The sequence below is a fragment of the Columba livia genome, chromosome 3 (assembly GCF_036013475.1).
Source record: "Columba livia isolate bColLiv1 breed racing homer chromosome 3, bColLiv1.pat.W.v2, whole genome shotgun sequence".
Lineage (NCBI taxonomy): Eukaryota > Metazoa > Chordata > Aves > Columbiformes > Columbidae > Columba > Columba livia.
In genome coordinates this window covers 81,140,144-81,161,567 of record NC_088604.1, presented here as the reverse complement: position 1 = coordinate 81,161,567, position 21,424 = coordinate 81,140,144, and the positions used below count along the sequence as shown (strand labels likewise).

General features: G+C 36.3%; 1 protein-coding gene across 4 annotated transcripts in view; it reads right to left on the bottom strand.

The window, feature by feature from the left end:
* Positions 1–520: 520 nt before the first annotated feature.
* FMN2 (formin 2) overlaps positions 521–21,424 on the bottom strand; it is a 182,188-nt gene continuing 161,284 nt past the window's right edge. For 3 of the 4 annotated variants that reach the window (XM_065057829.1, XM_065057828.1, XM_021296043.2), the window contains exons 17-19: positions 19,056–19,205; positions 4,039–4,120; positions 521–2,648 (exon numbers count right to left, since the gene is read on the bottom strand). In XM_065057829.1, coding sequence (XP_064913901.1) covers positions 2,622–2,648; positions 4,039–4,120; positions 19,056–19,205 — 259 coding nt within the window. In that variant the 3' untranslated portion in view covers positions 521–2,621. Of the gene's footprint in view, positions 2,649–4,038; positions 7,940–19,055; positions 19,206–21,424 lie in introns of all 4 variants that reach the window. The other variant, XR_010471507.1, reaches the window with a different exon arrangement.

Below are 21,424 nucleotides of genomic sequence, written 5' to 3'. Positions count from 1 at the left end.
TCAGAGTGAGGTTTGCAAATAACTTTCAGCATCCATGTTGCAGACCCAGTGAAAAGGGTAGTATATCTGTATGTGACAGTCCTATCATGTTGCTGGACAACACTTCATATATGTATAATGTTTCATATCATTAAAGGCATAATATGCAGGTAAGACTTTTTACTGCATGTTTTTGATCTAACAGCAATTTCTTGAGACTCTTAGGGAGGCGGCGTTAATAGGAACAGTTTACAAAACTAAGCCAAATGCACTCCAAGGAAGTAAGCCATACATAGTCTGCTTGGGTAAAGGACTCTGGAGCTCCTCACTACCACCACCTTGGGAAGAGCTAATATATCCACATAACTGGAAATTACTATCATTATGCTTCCAAAAGGCAAGGAAAGAGAAGCCCATTTTCCACCCATCCTTTCAGAAAAGTTTTCCCTTGATCACAGGAACCTGAATGGGATGTGGTGCTTAGGGAGGAAATAGTTGCTAGCAAACTACTGCATAGTCTGCCAGTGAAGAAATAAGGCAATTATTTCAGTATTATTCCTTTTATTTTCATATAAATTAACATTCTAAAAAAATTGAAATAGAAACACTAAATACAGTATTGCACATAGTGATCTTTGTTAGATGATCTATTATTTCTTTTAGTATAGTAATATACATACTGTAGGTACTGAAGGGAACAGGAAGGCTACAAATGAAAACATGCTACTGTATCCTTGCACTTAGGAGCAAAGTTAAGAGGAAAAGACTATTGTTTACATAAATACAAACATGGTTTTGAATCAGTGCCATTAAAATAGCTTTATCTTTTAAAGTTTTTTTTCCATAAGTTAGTTGTCACAGCAAATAATCTCTTCTGTTCACTTCCCCAAATAGTAATGTTACTCCCAACAACACAAAATTTTAGAACTCCATTCTTGGTAATTTATATCCCTGCCAGAAATTTTTACAAGTACAGTTTTTCACATAGATCTGTCAGCAACAGGAGACTTGCTTTTCACATAGTGAAAAAAAACCTCTTTTCTAGTGCTTGGTATATGTGAAGAATAACAGGTTCCTGAGGTCATATTTTGCACTTCCTTTCATGACACCCTGTAGGGTATATGAGCCTCTGGACAGCTAGGAAAGTCTCTTCGTGTGCTAGATTAGAGAATAACCCAACCCGGCAGGTTAGAGCTCATTTGCCCTACCCCAGTGTCTTTCAGGTTCCAAGCCTGTGAGCACGTGCGTCCAATTCAGTTGCACACGCAGTCTGCTCTTAGAAAAAGTGTGCTTTGAAAGAAAAATGTTATCAATCAGGCTGATTGCTTTGGGGCTCTTTAATTAGGACTGGAGGAATGGGTTGTTATCAGTTGAGCAGATCAAAACTGATACAGTAAATTCTGGATTGCAAATAGGAATTAAGCATGCTGTCTAAAATGGAAGCCCTAAGTCATGGATTTCAATCATTAACCTCCTCGTCAGGAACACTGAAAGCCTGGAGGAAAAGTCTGCAATTCTGTTAAGTGTGAAATTGATGTCAATTAGTTGGTAGTCTATGTTCTGTCACTAGAATTGGCTACTATTTTCCATAAATGTCAATCTCCATGTGCATCTTTTAATGGCTCTATAAAGGAGTTTTGAATTAACTGTAAAGCTAAGTCCAAAAGGGAATTCATGTACATGTGGCCAAAAGCCTGTCTGACTTAAGTGGTCAGCAGTTAAAACTATACTCTGCCTTCTAAAGTTCATGTAAAAGTATTAGCTGCTTTATATATTAACAAACTATAATAGCCAAATCTCTCTCATGCTCTCTATCGTATTTCTGTGCTTTTTTTCCTGTATTTTCCTGCTTTTCATTTACTCCTTTTCTTTTTTTTTTCTTTTTCTTTTTTTTTTTTTTTTTTTTAAATGCTGGATTTCTGACCCGCATACCACCTGGCATTCACTATCTGGCAAATGATGAAGTAAAAGTACGCTGCCTTATTGATTTTAAAGATAGTTACAGTAAACATCTTGTTCCACAAATATTTAGTCATGGAGGGCAACCAAACAAGTTGGGAAAGCATTGATTATACTGTATAAACAGCACTGAACGATTCAAAATACAAACTACAAATGCCAACATGAAACGGATACAAACAATTCACTAGGAGTAACATTTTTTTTTCCCCTAATCTAAGTGCAGTGCCATGAAGTATTTGTGTTAAACAGATGTTGCCGGTAGGAATGGAAATGTTTTACTGTATTGAGTAGCATTCTTATGAAGTTCAACTTAATGCAATTTTTAGCATGTTCAGCACTGATGCAGATGTCACTTTTTATGCATGCTGACTTGGCCTATGTGTAATATACCATACACTTTACAAAATACCATTTTTGAGTGGCAAAGGAGATACAGAGTACGGGGAAGGTGTTTCAAGTCCATACCTAGTCTATTGCTGGGCACTCCATTAAAGTGATTACATTCGTGAATGAATGTACAATAGCACATCAATTGGTGGAAAACTTGAGAGAACAAAAAGCAAATTCAAAAAGGTCAAGAAAGCAAATGATCAGGATGATGTAGTTTTCTTCCCCTCACTCCCCACCCAGAGGCATGTTGAATTTTGGTAACCAGGTAACAATGGCTTTTTCTGTTCTTCTCAGATTTTCATACTTATCTTTGCTTTCTGAAAAAAAAAAATAAGAAAATTAAGTATACACAAAACCATCTCACACAAACATGAAAAGAACAGAAATATATAGGTCAATGTTCTATTACACTTTACAAAAGCATTGACTTCACACATTTCATTTGAAGCTAGAACTGAAGTAGGCTACGGCTACACACTGCTTGTGGAAAATTTTTAATTACTGAAAATTTTATAAGAGTGAAAAGGAAAGTAACACTGAAAGTCCCAGTTTCAGTGCAAATAATAATCATAATGATACAGGAATAATTAAGCCTCTAGTTATTTCTCACCAAAAAAAGTCTCAGTGTCTTTACATATAGCAAGATATGTAAGGGGTTTTTTGTTGTTCTTTTGTTTGTGGTTTGTTGTTTTTATTTTTTTAATAACATCTTGATCTGCTTTCAAATGAAATTGATAAAATAAAATCTGGTTTATCATTCCTAACCAAGCTGCTGCTCCATTTGCATTTCTTGTGGCACTAACCCACTAACCATAGCCAGCTCTCCCTAAATATTCAGAATACGAAACAATAAATGCAATATTATTTCTTCCTGTGTCAGATTATGTTAGCTAGAATATAGTGAATTACCACCTGCTTCATTTCAAGGATGTGTTCCAGTAACATAGCCATGGCTACAAAGCACAAAAGAATTAAATCTTGCCAGGGTGGGGGGACAGAGAGGGACACGGACAAATGAAAAGTATCTTCCATTACAATATTTTACAAATATAATTGATAGTCAGTTGCTACAGGTTTAATTTTAATGTGGGGTGCCAGACTGATTTTTCACTAGAGGAATATTCATTTTCTGTAAAATCAGACATGATCCTAGAAATGCTTAGGCAATCATAGTGGAAAAGTTTCATTGCATAACTAGAATTATCCTCTACTATCATTAAAGTTATTTATCTGTTTTCAGAAGAATGATCAGAGCACAGTATTATTTTTTACTCAGGGTTCTATTCCAAACAAATCCAGATCAGGGGAAGAGAAGCCACTAGAATTTGGTAAAGGGATCCAACTTGTAAAATGTGTACTTATCACAATTCTTCCTTACATTTTGTAACTGTAGAAAAGAGATTGAATACAGACTAAATGAGCTTGAAGACTGGAACTGCCTTTCTGCCTTCTGGTTGCATTCTGCACCAAGAATGGGATTCAGACAGATTGGCAGGGTGAGACAATGATATTCTGCCCTTGCTTACACTGTGGAGTAACATTCATGGGCAGCATTCAAGTTTGTTAATCTAACACTTTCAAAGTTAAAACCAAACAAACATACACACAGAACAAAACAGTACATCAAGAATAACATATGCATAAAATGCAAGAGAAAGAGGTAGAATGAGGCATGGAAACAAAAGTATAGCTACAATTTTTACTTACAATTCCGGAGTCATGTTTTGGTCTTATATTGTATAGCGACTTGCCCTTTTTCTGCCTGCAGACTTCCTCTGCTTCTTTAACTCTGAAGAGAGACATCATTTATAAATATTCCTCCAGACCAAAACCATTTCCAAAGACAGTGCAGTTTATAACTTACAAATTTAGGCCTGAGGACACAAGTGAATAACTTTATTTCCCATATTTTTATTAGTGCACTCCACAAAACTGCACCTTGCACTTTGCGGCTGCTGTTGCCCCACCATCAGGCTCTGGCACTTACAAAGACAGGCATAACCAATGACATAATCAATTTTAGTTACAAATGCAATCAGTACTTACTATAGTTGAAGTTTCAAATATATCAGGATTTAAAATACACTGGATGACGTGAAGAATACCTTTCAGAGCATTCATAGCAAACACCGCTAAGAAAGCTTCTTTTCTTTTTAAGAGTATTTAAAAATCATTCCTAATCCATTCCCAACCTCATTACTTCAACTAAAGTTTAAAAAAAGGTTCTCATCAAGCTATCTTCCTTTTCACTCAGTTTGTTTGTATTTAAAATGGCAAAACAGCATAACCAAAATTTCTAGTCTTCACTCAATGACTTAAAATAAAACCAAAAATTTGCAGAATCATTATTAAAGAACATGATGTTTACAACCAAGGTGGTGCATGTCACTATACACATCTCTTTATTTCCAAAACTGAGGATGAGCAGCAAGGCTACAGGACTGCTGGGGATGAAAGCAGTTGGGCTGCTCGGATGTAAGGAGAGGAGCAGGTTCCAGAAATGAGGTGCAACTTCTTGGTGCTCCCTGACTTGGTAAAGGGTGTCAAAATTGGGGTCTTGTGAAATACCACCAAATGCCACATTTTCAATGGGATGAATGTCCTGTTTGTCACACACAGAGGGAACAAACTATGAAAGGCAGAGGGCTATATTCCAAGAGAAGGCTGCCAGAATAAGTCTGGTGAGTTCAATGGCACGCTGTAAAAAATTTCTTTGCCATTTTTACTCATTTTTTAGATCAACCTTACAAACACGCATGGTTATTGAAACACTGATAATGCAGATTTAAGTTATTAATACTCTGAGCTTCAAAGACTTACATAAACCCTTCCTATATGATTGTATGAAATGGTGTGAGATGCATATATATATTTTTTTAATGAGAGGTGAGAATATTATGTATAAATTAGAAAGTAGAAAATAAAAATGTAAATCCTATATTGGCTTGCTCTTGCCAACAATGTAGACTTTAGATAGCTTTTACTCTGCCTTTTCATCGTTATCCAACAGTGATTAAAAACAAAACAAAACAAAACAAAACACAATAGTAAAATGATATTGAAGAAATGATATATCTTTGGCTGGTTCCATGCGGTTCATCTCCAGACCACTTGCATGTCTGCTATTTCACTGAGGCTACATAGGGCAATGTGAGAATCAGAAGTGGTGTTATTATTATTTTTAAATATTTTTGTGTGTGTGGTAAGGGCCGGATTTTGAAAACACAACTCCAGCTGGGTCTGCTAAGCACATTAAAAAAAAAAAACACACACACAAAAAACAAACAAACAAACAAACAAAAAAACCCAAAACAACCAAAAAAAAAATCACCTTCACATCCATCTCTCCTTATTCCAATTTCAACAGACACACCTCGTTCTTTTCATAAGTTTCAAATTTATACTTTCAAATATTAATTTTAACATCAGTTATTTTCCAGCACTTCCAACAAGTTGCTATCTACGTTTGATAAACTTATATTTTATTAATGCAGGAGGACCTTCACATGCAGTGGGGAGAAAAAAGGCTTTCAAACCTATTATTGTCAAGCTGTAACGTTTTCTGACTGCAAATCAGATAGATTGCTGCAGCATAATATAGAACAAGAATGTCAAACAGCCAAGTAAGCCACCTTTAAAACGTATTTAAATAAATTCAGTAAAAGTGGTGACCAGAACGTGGTGATAGCTTTAAACAGAAACTTATGGGAAAGATACAGAATGTGGTAAAGTTCAAAGACATTTTCTTTTTCCTGAAACACCACTTTTTCTTCACATATACTTACATCTGAAGGAGGAAAAGTATCTGTGACATCGATCCTCCCACGATCTTTTCCAAACAGTCAGACACACCCCGACCCATCAAAAGACACTCTTACAGAGTCAGATATAAAATAGCACGTCTTTCATATAATTTCCTTTTTTTCGAATACAACTATAGCTGGCTCCTTTCACTGGTAGACATCATTTAAATAAGAAAATGAAATATTACTTGGGAGTGAATTAGTGTCAAATCCCAGGGACTGTACAAGTACTACTGAGGTTATCAAAATGACGGGTTTATAGAAGCAATGTAATATATGCAGGTATTCAGTCTACTCATCATGCAAACGACAGCATATGTAACATACAAAAATATTTACCAAATCAGTTCACACAGCTCTAGATGTTATTCTCAGGAAATGTCAGGGAATCTTTAGTTCTAGTCTTTGTCACATCTAAATATCTCCCTTCCAGGACAGATTACCCCCTGCTTGCCTAACATACCAGGTTGTAAAACAGCACAGCTCTCTGGGGGTCTCACATTAATTCAAAACAAAAGTCCTCATATGGAATGGAACTGTTGAAAATGCAGTGATAGGGGTTATTTTCTAAAAAGATGGTCCCCTTAAGTGTCACTGTCAGTGTACCATCTAAATTTTCTGCCTCTATTAGAGAAATACGTATTTGGAGAAAGGCTGTCTCTGCCTGAAACAGCAAAATGCTAACAACAATGCCAGTCTGGGAGGCTGGAAATCAGAAATTCTCTGTCCTTTAGATTGTACTTGAAAAAATGATCCAGAACTTCCAGACTGATAAATGACAACCTTTACCTTTGCCACCCATTTTTCTAGGATTACATATGAGGTTCGAGTCTCACTAGTTTAATTGTGGTCCTCAAGTTTTTGGTAGCTCTTGTGAAATTCCTTGGAGTTTGAGCCTATTTATTCATACCGACGGAAATGCAGAAGATGAGAAGCATTACTCCCTAATGTACTTAAGAGAAAGCTAAGAGCTAGCAGCCGCTCAGTTCCAGTTCCAACCATATCACTGACTCACTGTGTGGGTTTGGGACAGCTTGCTGTCTCTTGGCCCCTGTCCTGCTCCCTGTACAGGAAGATTCACATGGCTGGATAGAGCCTCTGAAGTCAATACGACCTATACGTATGCCTCTTCAGAAAGAAACATCCTTAGAAACGTAAAGGCAGCACACCAAAAGCTCACTGTTAGGAGACTTAGTTTATGACCATGTTAGAACTGGAAGCACAGAGAACTGTATAAATCTACAGCTGTATCTATAAAAGAAAAGTTGGCATACTGGTGAAATATAGAGACAAAGGCAATCATTAGCCCTCCACGGTGCTAAATCATAAACCAGCAGAACTGGTATCAATTTCTACAGTATGCAAGTGTATTTTCCGAACACAGGTCATTCAACTAAATTAAGATTTTGTTAAATGTAAAACTAAAATAACCCAGTCCTTCCAGAAGAGCAAAAGGGCATGTTTTGATGTGAACATTTAAATTGAAAGATCTAGAAAAGTAGATAAAACATTACCTCTGAAGTGAGGACAATAATCTTAATTCAGTTGGAAAATAACTTTTACTTGCCACTGGTAATTCTTTTGTCAACTTCTTAGGTTTTCTCCACTTGGTCCTGACTTATTCTTCATTTTCCCATCCATGAAACTCAGGAGATTTAGCCAAAACTGCCCTGCTTCTCTTACCTCATACCTAGTTCAAGTCATGTTCTCACAGTGGCAATTTCCTTCTTACTCAGGCTTTTCCCACATTAATTCCCACTTACCCCAGTGAGACCCTGATCAGCTTGGCGATCCAAGATAATAACCTAAGACCAAAAGGTGCAAAACCTGTATTAATGCTAGTGGTTATACCAGGAAAATTGGATTAACTATTCAACTATAGTGAGTTGTTAGAGCTTCATGAAGAAATCAATAGATCTAATTCAAAAATGGGAGGAGGGAAGATGACATTTTGAGAAAACAACACCAGAACTATGAATCCGTGAACCTCCCAACAGTCACAAAATGAGAAGCAGTTGCAGACAATTACATACTTCCAGGCTCCAGGCCAAAGTGACACTGCAGCTTTGCCAATTCAGAGCACAAAGAGCTCAAAGGGCATGAAACAGTTAAAAAGACATTCCTAGGAAAGTGGGGATTGGTTGTCAGGCCCTCTGTGGAAAGATAGGCTGCCACTGGTGGAGGATGTGGAAAAACAGTTTGAGCAAGGTGGGTGTTCCCCAGTTCCCAAGCATTATGACCCTTAGCCAAAGGCTAGCATGTGTATAGATTGTTTTGTTGTTCTGAAGATCTGGTTTTACTTAAATTATTTAGTTCTAACAGTACTAATGTTTTCTGTTAAAGAGGCTGTTCAGCCATCTAATAGAACTATTGCTCTCAAGTGAACCAAACACTCAGAAGCAGGACAGATGCTCAAGGTGTGATCTAGGAGTGGGTAAGATGGAGGTGCCAAGGGACATGGTGCACTCCTGAAGAAGCCAGGTGGTACCGTTAACTTGGTAACTGTGATGGGAATTATTTGCAAGTTTACAGTGTGCTAAGCTGCTTTGCTAGACTGATGTTCAAGCTATCTCACTTCATACTTTCCAACTGCTTCTCAAACTCTCTTTCAGTGAACTGAATTTGGTTCATTTGCTATCAACCCCTGCCCCATCTCATGTCAATTCTGGCTTTAAAGTGAGCATATCAGTTTGAAATGAAATATAACATCAACTGCACTACTTTTAGCAACTCTTGCCTGTTACGTCTTTTCCCAAATAATTTTTTAATTTTGTCTTAATAAGAACATAATCCTATAAAAACTAGTCTTCTTAGCCTAGATAGCCACAGAGTTGCTTTACTCTCACTGTAGCAATCTGAAGAGCAGAGGTATTAACAGCAGTGGATTCAATATCAGGCCCAGGGCTGGTTATATAAATACTTAATAAGAGTGTTCATAACTTGAATCTGGACAAATATATAGGATCACCTTAAATATTAAATTTTGCTACAGTGTTGCCTGCATTATTTCAGAAAGCATATACTTCCAAACAGCCCTAACAATAAGAAAACATGTAGGGAATCTACAACAGTGGGCAATCCATTGGTCAGTTTAAAAAAAAATTCTACAAATGAATGAACAGTCAGTCACAGAGGCTAAGAATTAAGGTCTCAAAATCTGCTATTTAATAAGATTCAGAGAGTCAAATAATTATGACCTGTAAGAAAGGAAGTGGTTTCCTATTTCCGTAATAATAAAAACCCTACTCCAGCACTTTTGCTGCCTTCTACCTCATATTTATTGTGAAACAAACTTATACGAACTCTGATTAAATTTAAAGCCAGTCTGCAAGATGAATAAGCAAGTTACACTTTGGCACACACACAGGAAAAAGAAACCAGACATCTGTACAAACCCAAAAGACAGAGTATCTTTATCTACCTTCTAGACCAAGAGCCAGCCTGGCCACAACCTTATCAAGGCTTAGAGACTTTCTGTCATCATTCAATCCATTGGGGGGGAGCCACTTTCCTGCCACTAAACATTAATAATTTTGTCTGAAGTATCTGTGGCAGACAGATTCATTTCCTACTGGCTCCATCTAGGCTTGGTAGCCTTTCACTTCACTAGCGAGCACTGCTACATGACAAATGCAAGCACAGCGAGAAGGCTGGAAGGTTATACCCCTCAGACAGCAGAGCTGCTCACAAAACTTCCACAATAAACTCAGACAGACACCACTTTTACAGTTTGACAGTATAGTTCATGAAACCCAAACGACATTTTTCTGTAGATACTCTGTATTTTTTAACATAAACCAAAGCTGAGACCAATACTCTTTATAACATTAAATGCTTGTAATCGGAGAAATTAAAGGGGTGTTGCGAAAATGTTTTATGTAAGCTTGTCTGAGTTTGAGATATCTTATTGATAATAATAATAGTACCTTTACAAATAAAAACAAATTTAAAAATCCTCAGCAAAAGTATCAAGTGCCAGACAAGTTTAAGACTTCATGATCAGAAAACTTTAAAGTTCTTCCTTTGGAAACTTTTCAAGGGCAATGTGCCTATGTTGCCTATATTTTATTATTTGACCCAGTTACTGAAATACTGAAATTATTTTGTGCTAAGAAGTTTGTCTTTAGCAAAAAAAAAACAAACAAACAACAAAAAAAACAAAACAAAACCAAAACAAACAAACAAAAAAACCCTCACCCAAACCAAAACAACAACAACACCTAAACCAAATCAACCAACCAACCACCACCAACAACAAAAAGGAAAATTACAATTCCCAACATAAAAATAGAAAAAAAAATGTAGAGCTTTTACTTTCACACCAATAGGGTTGAGGTGAGGACATAGATATGATTCAGTAACTGACTGCAAAGACTTTATACGCATAAGAAGCACATTGTAGTGTACCTGGTACCATCAAACTGACTGATGAAACCTAGCTTCTACGTAACCAACAAGGAGATTATGTATTAGACTATCCTGACATCCCTGCCGTGTTTACTTCAAGGGCCATGAGGCAGACAATGGACAGCTGAAATACACAGTGATTAATCACACTTTGGCTCAGAGGACCAAGGACAAATAGATTAAAATGTTTTAAACTGTCCACTTATAACAGAGAGTAAACCGTACCAGGATCCTGAACAAGATCCCTCCTCTGTCAACAGTGTAGAGTAGACTTTGGAGAATACATTTCAGATTTTCTTCAGTGTAGATCATGTAAAATGAGCCTAAAACTTCGAGGCCAACTGAAGTTGAGGCCAACTGGATGAAAGTAAGATCCCTCCATTTGTACAGTCTTACTGTAGTCCACAATGCACTTCAAAATATTCCGAAAGAATTTCTATTCACAAGTATTCCGTTTCACTCAGTCCTATCTAGCAATCATATTCTTGGTGATCTAGGGATTCTGCTTTTATCTGTGCAGAGATACACAGATGTCCATGAACACAACAAAGTATATTGTGTTGAAACATAAGATGACAACTTTAGCATTAAAGAAAATTTCATCTTGAAAATGATAATGTAAAAAATAAAATTTTTAAGGATGGCTATGATTCTAATGAAATGAAAATGTTCATATGCCCACTTAAATACATTTCCTGACTTCTGCCATCTTGTCAAAGTACCCAGTATTTCAGGCAAGATGGAAATCACTTTCCTACAGACTTTGCCCATAAAAATTGAGATTGCTCTAAAAAAAGATAGTCATCACCTTCCATTGTTTTTCTTGGAACTGAAGCCAGGTTGCTTTCAAAGAAGCTGGCTGCATTCTGGGCTATGTGGTTAGGAAATTCAACAGGAAATGATAAGGGAATGGAACAAGACTGGAGGTGAGGTAAAACTGGTAACATAATCAGCAACCAAAAGAAAGAAAACTCATGAGTGAATGGAAATATGAAACTTTGCTGTAAAACATTTTAAAGCAGCAGATGAGGTAAAAGAAGGAAAAAAAATGCAATGTGTAAAAAAGAATGAGAAAAGTCTTGCTGAACAGACTTCATGGAGAAGGAGGTTGACTTAAATAGGATACGGAGACATACCCTGCACAGATGAGTTGCCACATTTGCTATACTGGGACTACTATGTCGGATAACTGATAGCTACAAGATTGGCAGTAGAAGCAAAGATGATAATTGAGTAAATAGAAGAGATCACTGAAAAGCAAAGAAAAAAAGTCAGGTGGGGACCCACAGAATTAGAGATATCCGGCGCAGGAGATGGGAAAATAAGCAGCCTCCAGCTTTGCTGCATCAGGTAAAAATATTCAAAAGTTCTAATGTAATTACTCAAATGTAATTATATAATGACTCAAAATGACTGCAGGCACAGTGAGACTCTTCCCAAAAATGTAAAAAAACCCACTGATGTTAGACTGGTCCCTGTACTCATGTCATAAAACATGCACATAGACATGTGCTTAAACTTAATGGACATTGTCATTATTATGCCAACTCCATGCACTCATTTGGCAAACTCCCAGTAACCAAGGAATCTAACATCTTCAGTAGTTCAGGATCAGTCTGGGTTACAGTGGATTTTAAGTCTTTGCGAGTGTCTCAAACTTTAAGGGTCTAATATGTTAAGGAGAAATGCTGCTCATTTATAAAATATTGCATCTTATTGCACCTCAAATGCCAATGTAATCACTTTGCCTGAGAATGAAAACATTTAACAGGCACAGAAGGTGTAACACCTCTTGTCAATAATCCTGTTTCAATATTTTTGTGATATAATTTTTTTCACTGATATGCAAATATCTGTTGAGTGTGTTGGGCTGATTTTTATTATATGCAAGTGTTATTCTTTTTTTCAAGGAACAGGAAAGGGTTAAAAAACCTGAAAAGATCACTACTGGTAGGAATCATGGTATTCCATCTCACTAACATCATACCTGTCACATCAAATCTGACATTACAACCATGAAAACAGACTGCAACTTCATTATGAGATAATGACTGGTATCTATCTCCTATCTACAAACACCAGGATGTAACGTGATGTGCCAGCATGAAACAATACCATCACCAGGTAAATAAAGATGAGACTGCTGAAATGTCCTTCTGCTGTTTATGTGGGCACATTCTGGAATCTGGCCTCATGTCACTAAAATGACAAAAGAACACAGATTTCAAATTATTTTTTTACCGGATTCTTCACTTTGTTCAAGTTTACTATTTGTATGCACCAGCTGCTTTACAGTTGCATATGGAAATATTTGTTCCTGCCTTACAAAACACAATATTACTTAAAAATGTCAAACTAAGGTATTAAAAATTTCTACCAAAGAACCAGATTGAAAAACTTCTGTCCAAATGCTTTTATTTTTCACAAATTTCTCCCTCAAAGGCAATGCAAAAAATGAAAGTTACTGCTCTCCTCTCCCAATCAAAAAATTATAGTGTTTTCATTGAAAAAAAAAAAAGGATTAATTGCTGAAAGTGCACAAGGAAGAGAAAGAAAAAAAAAAAAAGTACCGAAATATTGAGCAATGTCTCTCAGCTGGACAGCAAACTGTCTCTTTGTGAGGCATGGCCTCAAAGGCCTGTTCCCAGCTTCTGAATCTTTGGTGTGTTTAGACTTCTTTTAAGTAGATTTTCCAATGCCTGTAACAGCATGTTCTGTTCAGAAAGCTATTTTATTCAAGTTAATAGTTTGAAATACTCTCAAAAATGGAAGATCCTTTTAATTACTCAGTTCAAAGCCACATAAAGTACATTCTGTTTTGAAATGTTACTATAACTATGAGTTGTAAAACCAAGCATACCAGCATGGAACTCAGCTGGTTAGAGAGCAATAAAGACATTGAGATTAAAGCTCCCAAGTCAGAAAATGTATCTACCTGTAACGACTTACTAATGTAACACTTGCAGCTTTCAGTAGGCATTACGACAGCATGCCAAGCAAAATGTGACCTCACTAAACATACTCCACATTTTCATCCTTTCCCTCTCATGTGGCCCGTCCATCTACGTTTATCTTCTCTTTACCTCCATCTCCACATTTCTTTGCAAATGCATATTCCCACATCCCCCAAGTTCTCACTCTCAAGTCTGACTCACTGGTTCCTATTATAAGCGTTAACAAAATATCCTTTAAATTACTCTGAGAGGACGTTGCTCATGCCATGGGATTTAATGCCCTACTCCACAAGCAGAAGTGGCAGCTTACCAATACACTCCTCACTGTGCAACGTACAGATATCCAATGCCAGACTTTAAATTGCTCAACAGCAAGTTTTAAATCATCCTGCCGAGAAGTCTGTAGGGAGACATACCAGTCTTTCTGCAGAGGGAGATCAATGAGCTGTGGAGACATGCTGGCCAGGAATCTCCCTTTCATCTAGATATACACAGTGTGACACACCAGGTGCCAGCTTAACTGCTATTCTTACGGGAACGGGCAACTTTTACATTTGAGACACAAGTGCATGGTTTTGAGTTTATAGATTATTTTTAATGTGTCAAAGATTTATCGTGGGAGTTAAAGGGTTGAATAAAGTCAGCCAAAAGAAATTCTTAAGCTTAGCGTTATGCAAGATATCTGGGACTTACAGAATTTTACCATCATGTTGATCCTGCTTATGAACTCTCCTCTGCTGGCATCCCTGACACAGTGAGTCTCTGTTCCGTGACATGCCTTTACATAAAGGCAAGGGCCACACGAGCTTATGAGCAATATATACCTTATGTAAACACTTACAGGACACTGATATCCGTCCTTTTATTTCTCGCCCTGGCCCCTTCACCCCCACTCTGCTGTCTAGAACTACAACTTTCCCCAGTTTTATGTAAATCTTTGCAAGGTTGCACAGGCCCTCTGGAACAGCAAACAATCTGAAGAAACGGAAACATGTCCAGAGCTGGAGTGGACAAACGAGTGCCAGTGCCTCACTTGCACCCAGAAAAAGGGAAAGTGGAATTGAGGCCCTGCAAACACATTTCTGTCTTGTCATTGACCCGTTTCCAGTAACATCTGAATGGGCATCTACGGCCTAATGATACTGGTATTAAACTTTCAGAGCAATGGAACTTTTCTTTGTTCCCATTTCTTTTAAACTTAAAAATACTTAAAGGATTGACTGATTTTTGTTACTGTAATGAGCCAGGATGTATTTCACAGTGATAATGAAAACTTGAAGTTCTAGTCCTAAAGATGGAGCATTGCCACCAATATGAGATTTTCTGATGAATAATTGTATTTTAGCTACCAGGAACTTTCCAGCTCCATATTTGACTGCCATACCCAGCAGCTGCTTAACTGTCTAGGACAGATTATCTTTTCCTAGTTCCTTGGAAAGTCTGGGCAGCAGTTCTGTAGGCCTTAGCTGGATGTCAAGAAAAATAAAAATAATACTTGCTCTCACAGAAGAGCTAGATTGGAACAGTGCATTTAAAATTGAACATCTCTACCTCAGAAATATAAAGAAACCAGGGGTTGAATAAAAGCAGAGATTCATGAGTAAAGAGTTAGTATATTTACAGGTCAGTTTGTACGAGGGTCCTGCTCTCACTACGGAAGAAAAAAAGGCATTTGAAGATTTGTGGCATGATCCTCTAAGAGCTTTTCTAAAAAGCTGAGACTTTTGCATATCTGTCACTGCAGCTGTGCATTATCCGACAATATGTATTCAGAGAGCAACACACATCTTACCATATTCAGCAACTGAAGTGCATATGTAGATAATGAGCATGCTGAACAAGGAAGTTCACAAAGTTCAAAATCTTTTTTTTTTTTTTTTTTCCCCCAAACAACACCAAAAAATAATTAGGAAAGCTCTTCTTGACTTTCTTGCTGATCACAAGCTATATTGACTGATACCTTTCAAGAGGTTTCAAAGTTCACATGGAAAGCTTGCCAGTGACACATTTAATATACAATGAAAGGACACTACCTACAACATTTAAAACCTTTAAACGTGCACCTTTAGTGTTGTTTTTTCTTTTTGTTTTGTTTTGGGTTTTTTTAAGTGGCTTAATCAGAAAGAAGTTGTATTACTCAGACATTTTTCAGTTAAAAGGATACATCTTTAGGATAGACATAGCACCAGAAATTTCAACCTCTACAAGTTATATCTGAGAACTTTCTGAGTAACCAAGGTAGCAATTTCTATTGGAATACTCCAGTTAGCCTTGAGTGCAGTGTGACCACAAAAAGTAGTACTGTTCAGAGAACCTTTTGGCAGACCTATGCTTTCACTGTAATTTTCAGGTGCATTTTTTTTATTGCTACTGTATTTAACAGTTTATCATGCATAATCTTCTATGCAGCTGGTATTTTCCAGTTCTGCTTTATTTCAAGTGAGAGAACTGAGTGAAAGTAGTAAAAAACTTCAGAAAAATTAATTTATTTTTAACCTTGCCCCATTTCTCTTCATTTTTTTTCTCATCTTCTGGTAAGGAAATATGAAGTCTGACACTTCAATGTTTATCTTTTGCATATAAATGCTTGGCAAACCAATATACAAGTTGAAATGCCAAGTGAAAAGTGTTTAAAATAAGAACTGGCTGACTGCTTTCTTTAAAACATACACTTTTAATCTATCAGTAACAAAAAGTAGTGCCACCTTAGGAAATACCATCTATGAAAAGCTTTTGGGTAAATTATTGTAAAACAGTGTGACTCACATTTGCAGAGACTAAATAAGGCACGCTTTCTATTAACAAGTAATTCTTTTCCATACACAGTCCATATGGAAACTGGGATATAAAATATTCTAAAAACATTGGCCACAGAATAAAAGTGTGTTGAATTAAAGTGGAGGAAGAAGAGGCAAAAAAACCCCAAAACCAACCCAGGCGTGAGAAAGAAAGATGATCAAACTAAAAAAAGAAAAGGAAATAAAGTTATTCATTTTATAAATAATTATAATAATTAAAATACATTTCATGAGGTAGCAACCTGGTAAATAATCCATCACAGGTGGCATACTGCAATACTTTAAAAAAAGTCTCACTGTATCCATCACTTTAGTGCCAATGAAAAACTACAGAAAGTTACTTTGACTATTAATGTTCTAGCCTGCTCCTCAACTTTGGAAGAAAAAACCTTCAAGAACATGAACTAAAGAGTAAAATCTAGTTTCTTGAAGTAAATATTTCTATTTTGGTGGCAATACCCAGATTTCAGATTTCTGTCACCTACAGTTTGGTCAATCTAGGCTAAGATTTTGAAAACCACTGTATTGTACATTCTTACACCTTTGGGCAACACTTAGTCTTCAATCAAGATTTTTCTCCTTTGACTTCTCAATATCAAGACACCTTCACATCACAGCATCTTGTCTTTCACTAAGAAAAGTGGAAATGTAAAGTCAAGAAAAAAAGCTTAAAGAGCAACTTCAGATACCAGGTTGAACTATGGCTGAAGGCAAAATATTTTCCACATAAAGACTTTGGTAAGACAGTTGTTTTACCAAAGAAGATCCTTCATTTGGGGCAAAATGATTTATTTTACTTAGAAAATTGTTACTCTTACTGCCAATTTTGGCAAAGTATTTTAATTCCTAAAAGGCAATGAAGAGATCTTGAATTTGCCAGATCTGAAACAGCACCATGCCAAAGTTTTCTGAGAGGTAAGCACAAACCAAGATATCAAAGGTTTCCAAAGTCTAAACCCTGTCTCAGCTGAACAACCAAAATCTATGAAGAGGAAGATTTAAAGTTGATGAGGCAAATCAAAATTAAAAATTCAAAACAAAAATCTACCTGTGATTTTCAGGATGAATCATTTTCAGTCTTAACCTCAGTGATGTCCTGGGCTGCAGTTACCTGGGAAATTCTGAGTCTGCTCTGAGTCTGGGTTTGGGTCTCTCTGTTGTGCTTCCCTATGGTTCTTCCAGTTTCCTTTCCCACTGTCCTTTTTCTTCCCTGTCATTTCCTGCACCCTGAGGCTAAAAACACCCTTGCCCTAGAAGGGAGCAGCTAGCAGCCACTTTCTTTCTCTTAGCATACTCATACATAGAACTGGAGGTGAATTAAATTATTGTATCATAATGCCACTGTTCTCTTAAGCTTTAGATGTACTAAAAAAATAGGAGGAAGAGGTTTTTTCCTTATTTAGTTAATGTCTTTTAAAGAAAAATACTTTGCAGCAAGAACCATCTGGAGGGTTTTTGTTTGTTTGATTTTAGAAAAATAGCTTAGTATTTTGGAAAGGAAAGGACTTTTTTCTTAAATCATATTCTATAAAAAATACAAGGTGAAATTAACCTGTATTAAGTTGACAGCTAAATCCCTGTAAAGGAAACCAAATTTAGCATTTAACTGTCAGCTCAATTCCAGAAAGATATACTTAATTACATAAAATTAAGTCAGACAGTCAGTAAAGTGAAATAGATCCCCAGAGAGCTGCTGTACTGTGATAACATTTGCACCACGCTCCTGCAATAGGAGCAGAATCCATGTTTCTTAACTGTGAGTCTGCTTCAAAATGTATCCACTCACACTGAACATATATGGTATACAAGACACTGATCATATAGCTGCCTAAGGAGAGTTTTCAATGAGTTCCTAAGCCAGCAATCTGATATCTGGGACAATTGCATAGGGTGAGTACTCTTAAAAAGAGGCCTGTTCTTGTCAAATTACCTAAACATGGACTTATATCAATCACTTAATGAACATATAGCTTCAGCTTCAATCCTGTTAATGTTAAGGCTCGGAAGTAGCTTCATTATCTGTATACCAAGGTCACTCAAGTTGCTAATAGATGTAGGATTATATAACTGTGTCTGCAGTTTTTATGTTTGTATTGATTTGATTTGTTCTTACAGGGCATTCATTACTTTTTAAACAACTGATTATTTCTTGGCATTTTTATAAACAAAGGGTGACCACAATGCAATATCTGCATGCAGATGAAAGCAAACTTCATAGCTCTTCTAATACATGTACCAGACAGTATGGGCAATTTTTCAAAACTTTTATTTCATTTCTTTATGCCACATATACCACACATGCACATGTTCATGAGCTGCGATTTGCAATATGGTTCAGTCTGAGTCTTTTCTTACCATGGGGTCAAATTGACTTTTCCTTGTGTCTTCCTGCTTCCCTTCCTTTTTCCCAGCTTCACTGAACAAATATTTACGATATGTCGTGCCTTGATACCTTGACTTGTTTTCACTGAATATGCTAATCGGAAAACTGTAATAAACTTTCAGACCTGAAACAAGTCTCCAATTTCTTGGATTCAGAGTGGCACAGTAGTTACATGCTTTACCAAAAATATCATTCAGGTTTGACACTAATGTCCCATTTGAAAATTATGAAGATTACATATTTTTTTAAAAGTCTGTTTGAAAAAACTGAGAAAACTTCAATAGGTTGTGTGCTAATGAAGTGAGGCTGACTGCTTTCTGTGTGATTGCTCCCAATAACGTCCCCTGAGAAAAGCCTTTGAACAAACAAACAAATGTACCTTTCTTGAAGAATAAGTTTGTTTTCCTTCTTCCAGAAGTCTTTGAAGTCAGAACTGAATTCATGCCAAATGCTGAAGAAAGAATGTGGGGACACCTCCTTCTCTCCCATTTTTGGTTTCATACAGAAATAGGCTGCAGTTTCCAAAAAGCTGTCAAAGAAAACAACAATGGCAAATGTTTCAGCACCCATTGATGCAGATTTTTTTTCCCCTTAGTTAAAATAAAATAATATAAAAACATAACAGTTGTGACCTCTTCATATAGCAATAGATACATGATATGACTTTTCAGCGAAGTTGAGATCTGGCATTTATCATAGGTTCTGTTTTTGACCAAAGTATTTTCCATTTCAAAAGCTAAAATCAACACACTGTCCAAAGCCCTGGAAATCCAGACATCCACACCTGCCCATATTCTGCTTTTCTGTTATGTTTAAAAATATTTTCAAAACACAGAGTCAAAGCTTATAAAGGACTGTACACATAGTTCTTCAAGTTCCGTTACATCTATACTACGACACAACAGGGTAGATAGCTTAGGTTGAAGCCTACACAAATGTTAAAGTATGCAACAGAATACTAGGCTAGGAGCAACTGTGCTAGAAAACGGGTGCTCATCATGACTATCAGAACGATCTGACAACCCCTTCTGAGCACAGCAAAAGTAAAGTAGCATATTAAACGTAAAAGATACACCTAAAGTAAGAACTGCTGCTGAAATGGCAAGGACACATATCCAACACTGAGTGAAGACTCTGACTGTATTAAATTTAACAAATTTCTGAATTTCAACTGCTGCTATTTTATTTCAAATTTAAAAATATGTAGGAATGTTATAGGAAGCTACAGAAGAATTAGTTCAAAAACTGCTTGATTAACTAGTATTCCATTTTGGTTTTTGCCTTAATGTTTTGTAAATACTTGAAGTTTTAAGAACATTTTTCTCATCTGAAGTTCAACATAGAAGCCTCTGGATAGTTGTTTTTTTAATGAAAAATTCTATGGAAAGCTGTTTCTTGAAATATAATTGTAGATGCTTTTCTCACCATTGACCCCAACAATAGTTTTCTATGAAACACACATCACAGTGTTAATCAATTTAATTATGTGAAAAAATGCAATTCCAATTAAATGGACGGAAATATAATTTCAGTCACAGAAGTTGTACCTTCATTCATGGATGATTGTAACTGGAGATGGAGAACTTTCACAGTTGTTATAATTTAAACAGTTTAATGGTGACAATAATATACAAAGATTCAACCACTGAGAAGGGTTAATCTCACAAAGTCTCTATGAAACTGTTTGTCCTAGTTCTCAAAACTCAATACGCCAGTTGTTTTCCTCAACATGAAAAATGTCTACATAAATTATCCTATTTCTGAATAAAAAAGCCTACAGCTAAAAAAAATTTTCATCAGTTTACCAAATTCTACACACTTTTTCTTCTTAGTTCCTAATCCATTTTTTCATCTGCTGATGCAAAATGAAGCTGTTGAGCAACAAAGATGCAGCACAAATAAAGGACAAAAATATAGTTTCTTTCTAACCCAGTGTATTGACACTCAAATGTTAACTTACCTGAGCACGTAATTTCTTCAGGTCTCTCAGTTTGCCTACCATGGCACTCTGTTCTGTAAGTCAGCTCATGGTTAATAAATAAAACGTCTTATAGAAGGTATCTTTTTTTTGCAGCTGGGTTTTGTCATGTTTTTTCAAATGATTTACAGGTGAATGATACTACTGATTAAATTAAAAAAAAACAGTTTTACTTATTTGCATATTCCCCACAGATTAATACTGGGGAAAATATTTATTGTCTATTCTGTGGTCTCACATAATCACTCAAAAAGAATATCCCTGACATTGCCAATCAGCTGTACTATGTCTTAAATATTCTGCCTACTTTTACATATTTTCAAGTTCTTGCAAGAGTGCTTACTTATCAGGGAGATCTTTTGGTTTTCTTCCCAGCCCCTTCCCTCAGACTTATAGCTCTGGAGCTGGTTAGTGGGGGAATCATATAAAAGGCTCATTTTATTTTTCAGAATGACCTAGCAATATTTTTGAAGGAACATGAGGAATACAGGACAAGAGAGAAATCTGGAGGCATCAGCTGAGTCAGTGGCTTATTTTTAAGGAAACTCTTTGAATGAAGGTCATTAATGATTTACAAAACATAGAAACAATAGAAGTTCAAATAAGAAACATTGTTCTGAGAAACGTGTCTTCAAACCATTCTGCAAATGACAATAACGTGAAAAGAATTTGATAGTGAACTGCCATCCTAAATAACACTTTGAAATACAAGGTAACAAGCTAGAATTCCCTCACAGGAAAACATCCCAAGAAATAGCAAGTCTAGACAA